The sequence below is a fragment of the Zingiber officinale genome, chromosome 11B (assembly GCF_018446385.1).
Source record: "Zingiber officinale cultivar Zhangliang chromosome 11B, Zo_v1.1, whole genome shotgun sequence".
In the NCBI taxonomy this organism is placed as follows: Eukaryota; Viridiplantae; Streptophyta; class Magnoliopsida; order Zingiberales; family Zingiberaceae; genus Zingiber; species Zingiber officinale.
The window spans coordinates 3,978,624-3,985,520 of NC_056007.1; the positions used below are offsets into that span (position 1 = coordinate 3,978,624).

General features: G+C 38.9%; 1 protein-coding gene across 1 annotated transcript; it reads left to right on the plus strand.

Annotated features, from left to right (window-relative positions):
• Nucleotides 1-3,102: 3,102 nt before the first annotated feature.
• LOC122033520 (transcription factor bHLH49-like) lies at nt 3,103-6,606 on the plus strand. Its single transcript, XM_042592564.1, has 9 exons — nt 3,103-3,260; nt 3,339-3,517; nt 3,911-4,587; nt 4,702-4,911; nt 5,014-5,079; nt 5,164-5,232; nt 5,320-5,397; nt 5,522-5,710; nt 6,107-6,606. The coding sequence occupies exons 3-9, from the start codon at nt 3,937-3,939 to the stop codon at nt 6,215-6,217; spliced, it is 1,374 nt and encodes a 457-aa protein (XP_042448498.1). The 5' UTR covers nt 3,103-3,260; nt 3,339-3,517; nt 3,911-3,936; the 3' UTR covers nt 6,218-6,606.
• Nucleotides 6,607-6,897: the final 291 nt, after the last annotated feature.

The window sequence follows — 6,897 nt, forward strand, 5'->3', positions numbered from 1 at the left end:
TACGTCAGCAGTTTGGAGAGTATCACGTGCCCAGCGTCCGTTGGTTCAACTTTCAGACAGGATCAATCCTTAAAAATTAATATCATCGGTCTCACAATAAAATACAAATAAATAAATTATAAAAATACTTTCTTCTTAATACAATTCAGTGACCTTTATATAATAAGGTCAAATCTAGACATTTTATATCTGCAGAAATTTTTTACGATTGGCGTACACTTTGGTTGCTTTCTACTATTTCAATGCTAGCAGGGCTATTCAGATTGACATTGACACATTGACATTGACAGAGAACTAATAATTTAATCGGTTTTGATTGTGATTTGAGTTGCCTCTCCCGACTAGAGTTTCAAGCCGATCTCATCGGGATATGAGGTTGGCATGAGAAGGAAAGCTGAGAATAAGCTAATTCAAAGTGATTTTGAAATATTAAGAGTAAAGATTTCTCTTGCTGGAGGTCCACACTATTCGATTATCCAAACTAATAGAATCCAGCTTCCTATTCCTAATAGATTCACTCCCTCACCAGTTGACGTGCCCCTACGAGTTCCACTCGTACACACTTGATTTGGAGTTGTTCATGTTATCTTCTATTATTCTCAGGGGAAAAATTAAAAGGATATCCTAGATTTTATAAATTATCAAAAATTAAAAGGATAATTTTTTTAAAAAAAATAAATGGATATTCTTCCGGTAATTTTATCTCAAAATTATCCCTTATGGAACATTATTGTAGAGACTACCAAATAATTTTTATAACGTGTAAAAATTATCCATTAGTTATAATAACGTATTTAAGATGAGTTTAAAATTTATATCGTGTAGAAATTATTCAGTAGTTATTACACCATATAAAAGATATCCAGTTATTGCTATATGTTTAGTGTGAATTTAGGATATTTGAATACTATTATATTAAAATAACTTTTGTAATTATTTTAAAGTTATTTTTATAAAGTGTAAATAATTTTAACCAAATTAGTAAATAATATTTTGATAAATATATTAGTGTTCAGATATTCGATATTCTAAATTCTCAAGTCTAAACTCATACTAAATATGTTATACCAACTACTGAATAATTTTTATATATTAACAGTTACTGAATAGCTTCTATACAGTAGAAATCTTAAAGTCTAAACTCACCGTAAATACATTGTAGCAGCTACCTAGTAGCTTCTACATATTGTAGCACCTACTGATAGCTTGTGTTGGTGCAGTAAGCACTAATGGTTAAACTCAAATTTTGATAAATAATAAATGAATTAAAGTTATGTGTTATGTGTTATGTTTGTTTAACCTCTTTACCGAGTGTGTAGGAATTAACGAATTTAGAGAACTTGACACCAAGTTAAAACCCAGTTAGATCTGAGGACTTGATAACTAGCATCCAGATAGGTCAAGGAGTGACCCGATATCTAGCGGAAAGTTCAACTAGATTTGCTGAACCTAATAGTTGGCCGAAGTCCAGTTGGGTCTACGGACCTGACACATGACGGAAATACTTGGTGGGTCAAAAGGTAAATCAATTGATTAGAAATGATAAGTGAGGTAAGTCAATAGAGGAGAGAAATCCAGTGAGGATGAGTTCCGGAGGGACTATAGGCACGGTCCAACTTAGAGTCATTTGGGAAGTCTAAACTGAGACCATGACTAGATCCTAGTTTTGGGAAGATAAAATCTAAATTATAAATTGATCATATTTTTAATGTGCTAACTCTATTTTATAGGGTAATTTCTATTGCTTAGGCTAACGTGTTTTACAGGGAATCAAAGTTGCAAAGTGGCTGAAAAAGGAGCTCATGTGCCCGGACATAGTCCAGGCCCCCGGAGTTACTCCAAGCCTCCGGAAAGGGGCCGAACGGGCAACTAGTAGAGCTGAGATGACGCACGTTGATTGCCAGCATACATCACAGTCCAGGCGCTCGGATAAGGCCAAGCGCCCGGACAAGTCCAGGTACCCGAAGATTGATAACTTTTCAAAGATAGAGTTTCACTAAGGTGCAACCGCGTTAGCACTCCAGGCGCCCGGGGGTGGTCCGGGCACTCGGAGGAGATAAGTCAGGCAAGTCCCAAGCCTCGTTGGAGGCGCCCGGGGATGGTTCAAGCACTCGAAATGGCCTATAAAATGGACTTTAAACAAAAGCTTCAAGACATCACTAGCTCCGATTTTCATACTCGTACGCTGCTTCGAGAAAACTCCGACGACATCGAAAGGCTACTCCGACAATCAACGCTCAAGCAATTACTTTTTCTGTTGTCGGTATTTTTATTTAACAAATCTTGTACTTAAATTTTATAAAGATTGTTAAATTGATAATGATTGTCCAATGAAAGCACTCCACGAGTACGGGTCTTAGAGTTGAAGTCATTGAAGGTTCCGAATCAAGTAAAAAGGATTATATTAGTGATTGTGTGTTCTCGTTTCTTTCTTTTTCGTTGTATTGTTCTAACTTGTTATCATGGAAAAAGCAACGAATACTATTTAACCTCCTAACATCTTTTCGATCCTACAATTTGTATACGGTATAAATCCGAAATTTTAAATTATAAACTCATTTGCACCGATTACTAAATGACTTTTGTACGTTGTAAAAGCTACCTGATAGCTGTTGTCAAAGCTACCTGATAGCTGCTACAGTTATAAAAATCACTTGATAGCTTCTACAATAACAATGAGTTAAAAGATAATTTCAGGATAAAATCACGAGAGAGAATTTAAAAAAAAACGTTCAGTTAATATTTCTCTTTGGGAGGTCCTATTAATTTTAACCCTTATTCTAATTCCATTCAACTCCATGTCCAGTTAAAAAAAAAGATTGTATTCGATCGTCGGGCAAGATTAAAATATAAGTAAATATTATATGTGAATACATTATTATCATTGTTATGACCTACAACTTCTACCCAACCTCCATTGACTATTCTATGTCCTTAGATTAAGACCAGATTTATAGAACAATTTGATAATAATAAGACTCAAGAGGTATTTTAAGAACCGGTGAAATGTGAAGGTGCATTTTGAAAATTATCCTAAAAAACTACAAAAGAACCAGAGCAGGCGATTAAAAAAGGGCACCTTCTTTTGCTTGGAAATAAAGAAGACGGTGGCCATGGCGCACTGTGCTGCTCTTCCCCCTTTCATCACTCCCTCCGATATCGCCTCGCCCTCGCCCTCGCCCTCGCCCTCGCCCTCGGCGGTGCTCAGCCGATGATTCAGCCTCCCTTCTCTCGGTCCCTGCTGCCGGAGTGGCGTCGAGGTGCAAATGCAGCGATCGTCTCTCCCCATCTCCGTCACCTCCATTGTTGCTCCTGAATCTCCCTCGCTGCGATATTAGGGTTCGAGCACAGAAGAAGACAGGAGGGTTGGAGCGAGCTCACCTTCGTCCCCAAGCTGTTTTGGAGGGCAAAGGCCGCTTCTTCGCCGGAGGCGGAGCGATTGGAGGCGCGGGAATATCGCGAGCGGGCGTCTTCGCTTTTCGTTTTCCTGGTTCGGTGAATTCGTGTGGGGAAAAAGGTGCAATCTCTGTCTTCTCGATTTCTTCTTCTACCTTATCGTCTCTGTCCGTTTCTCGAGCTTTTTCTCTGCTATTTCCCGAAACCTGGGAAGATTGCTCATTTACTGCCATGCTTATCTTTGATTTGGCAGTACTATCTTTTGATGACAACTCCTAGAAAAAGCTGTTGATTTCTGAAGAATCTTCGTTCTTAGGGTTTCTCTGGCCTTGTGCTTAATTGTTCATTTCAACGTAGTTGCTTTTCTGGACTGAAAGGGAGCAGCTTCACCATTTTACGGCCATTTTTTTTCTCTTTTTCTCCTTTGTGCTAATTGTTCTTGAAGGTTGAGTCTTGATCTTACTCCTGCAAAAAGGTGAGGCTAAATCGTTTGCAATAGGATGTTGAACGATAGGCTGTAGAGGTTCGAAAGACACCGAAATGAAGGAGAACAAGTTTGTGTTGAATAGCCATGGAGATGGCTGTGAATGGCAATTCAACACCGCTGCAATGAGTCAGATGAGTCGATCGCCTTATCTTTCTGCTTCAACGGGGGAGGGTTTCAGCCCTGGTCATTGGAACCACTCTACTACTACTAGTTCACTGAACTTGGGCCTCGGAGAAAGCTCAGCTACCGTCAACAGCATACCGGTCGGAAAACCAGTAGCAGTGTCACCGAGAGAGATGCTATTGTCGACTGCACCAAGATTACCTCACTTCCCTGTTGATCCGACTTTCATTGAGAGGGCAGCCAGGTTCTCATGCTTTGGTACTGGTAACTTTACGGGCATCAACTTCTTTGGCTCGTCTCCAGCAATGGCTTCATCGAACAACGAAGGCCTCGGGGCTCAGATTCAGAAAGATGATTTGAGTGAAAACAAAGCTGTCTTGCTGCCTGTTGATCATGAATCTTTTAATGGAAGCTCAATGAAGAAACAAGGAGACGGAAACTCTCAGATCAGTGTTTCAAATGGAGAATCACATGTGAATTTTCCTGAAGATGGCCTAGAAGGAAATACTGGTTCAACCGATGTTGCTTTAGATTCATCTTCTAGTGATCTTGGAGAAAATAAGAGGAGAAAAACCGCTCTGGTATATTAGTCACACTATCATTACTATGCTAATCCTTTGCTTCTGTTGTTTTCTGCTGTTAGCAATTGATCAGTGGTGGCCCCTGACTCTCAAAGTTTCTGATTACTTTTTAAGGATATCGACAAGGATCAGGTGCAAGGAGGCCTACAATTTTTGTCACAGACAACAAAGGAGAACATACAGAATGAGCAAAAAGTAGAGCAGATCAGTTCCAAACAAAGTGGAAAGAATGGGAAAGACAACTCAGAAGTAGCAAAGGAGGACTATGTTCATATTCGAGCACGGCGTGGACAAGCCACTAACAGTCACAGCCTTGCAGAAAGAGTAAGGCTCTAGTTATTCTGATGAATCTCTTGGAAGCTTTACCATGACACACTCTTTTCCTTCACCTGCGAAAAGAGTTACATTTCAGTTGCATTGATGCAGGTAAGAAGGGAAAAAATAAGCGAAAGGATGAAGTGCCTTCAAGAACTCGTACCAGGTTGCAATAAGGTAGGTTGAAGAATCTTGAATTGACAATCATGAAAACTGGATTCTTTGTTTCAAAATCTGTCATGAAACTGTAATGATCTGTAGGTCACAGGAAAGGCGGTTATGCTGGATGAAATCATAAACTATGTTCAATCACTCCAAAGGCAAGTAGAGGTAAGCACACACTATCTTATTTTCAATCACATGAACTTTGTTCTTTTGTGTGATACACTGAACTTTGTTCTTGTTTCTTTTGTCAAGTTTCTCTCCATGAAGCTTGCAGCTGTGAATCCACAACTAGACTTCGGCGGAGAAGGGCTTCTTGCTAAAAATGTGAATGTGAACAATTTCTTTTACTCCATGAATAGCATTTCAGCAAAAGTGATTTGAGAACACTATGGTTCATTTCATAGAACCATTTTGCTAACTTATAGAAGCTCTAAAACTTTTATGACGGAAACAGCTTCTACATTCACACGGTGGTTCCTCATCGGCAACAAGATTCTCACCAGAGTTGATGTATCTGCAAGCATATCCATCTCAGCATGCTCTGGTACACACTGGAATATCTGCAATGGCTAGCCAGTCAGACACGTTTAGGAGAACCATAACTACTCAATCAACAAGTGGTTATAAAGAGTCTTCGATGCAGGTACACCAACTCATCTAGTCTATACTTCTACCCTACTGGAGATGCTAAGATGAACAATAAGAAATCTTATCAAATTTAAGAATACCTCCATTATCTGAGTGATTCTTCATCTAACGCATCGAAAAACCATGTTGAATTTGATTTTGACTACTTTAGTCATCAAGAAGGTGAATTATCTATCAAATATGTGCTCGACATCCTCTCACCTCCACCTCCGGCTGCAAGTTAGTTTTTGGTGCATTTTTTTTTCTCTGTGCTAAACATGTTAAGGATGTCAAGCTTGTTCTGTAATCCCAAATCACATATCGAAATTGTGAATGCATTTTCTCTGCGGTGTTTTATTATCAGAGTTACTCGTTCAGATTCATGCAATTCGGATATTCTCTTTCTTTTCAGGTTCAGCAGATGCACATCCCTTGGAATGAAGAGCTCATCATGCAAATGGTATACAGCGCTAATCCTTCCAACCCGCACATGGATAGTAAAGCTGATGGCTTCGCCATATAAAAAGCCAAGTGGTTACATAGAAGTTCAAGTTCAATAAATTCCTTGTGCATATATTTCATCGCTTCCAAGCTGTTGTATGGCGTATATAGGATTCAGTGATCTGGATAAGAAAGAGGTACTAGGAGGAATGTATACAAGTTCATCACCTCGAATCACCATCACAGTTGAATCTCGACTATGTACACATCTAAAGAGTGTTGTCCTCCTTGCTTCATGTTTATGATTGACATTATGCGTGTGAAGGGTACCCCATGGAGAAAAATCCGTGCCCTTCAACATGAAGTTTGCACTCTCTTTGTATTGACTCTTAGGAGCAGATGTTTAACTAATAAGAAAAACCAAATATCGAATGTGTAGATGACAATGTTGTGCTAACTGATTTTATTCTATTTTTCTTTTCTTCCATCATGAAAATCGAACTAGTTCTATAAAGTTAAACCATGAGCAAAGGCAAAGCTTATGAGCTTTAAAGTATGAGAAGCCCTTCACCAAATCCAACCTCATTAGGGGCTTTAAGCCTACTGATCACTGAATAAAAGTAGAAAAAATGTGCTTGAGCTATTTGTTAGGGGAAAAAAAGAACAATCTCACCTTCTTTATCTTCTTTTGGGTTCCAAGGACTTCGTATTGTTCTATCATCTCTCAAGGGCTACAAAAGTGAGTCGAATATTATTATTTTA

Coding starts and splice junctions, on each gene's coding strand:
- LOC122033520 (XM_042592564.1), top strand. CDS start 3,937: ATGAAGGAGAACAAGTTTGTGTTGAATAGCCATGGAGATGGCTGTGAA. Junction 5,080..5,163: donor TCGTACCAGGTTGCAATAAG/GTAGGTTGAAGA, acceptor AATGATCTGTAG/GTCACAGGAAAGGCGGTTAT. Junction 5,233..5,319: donor CACTCCAAAGGCAAGTAGAG/GTAAGCACACAC, acceptor TCTTTTGTCAAG/TTTCTCTCCATGAAGCTTGC.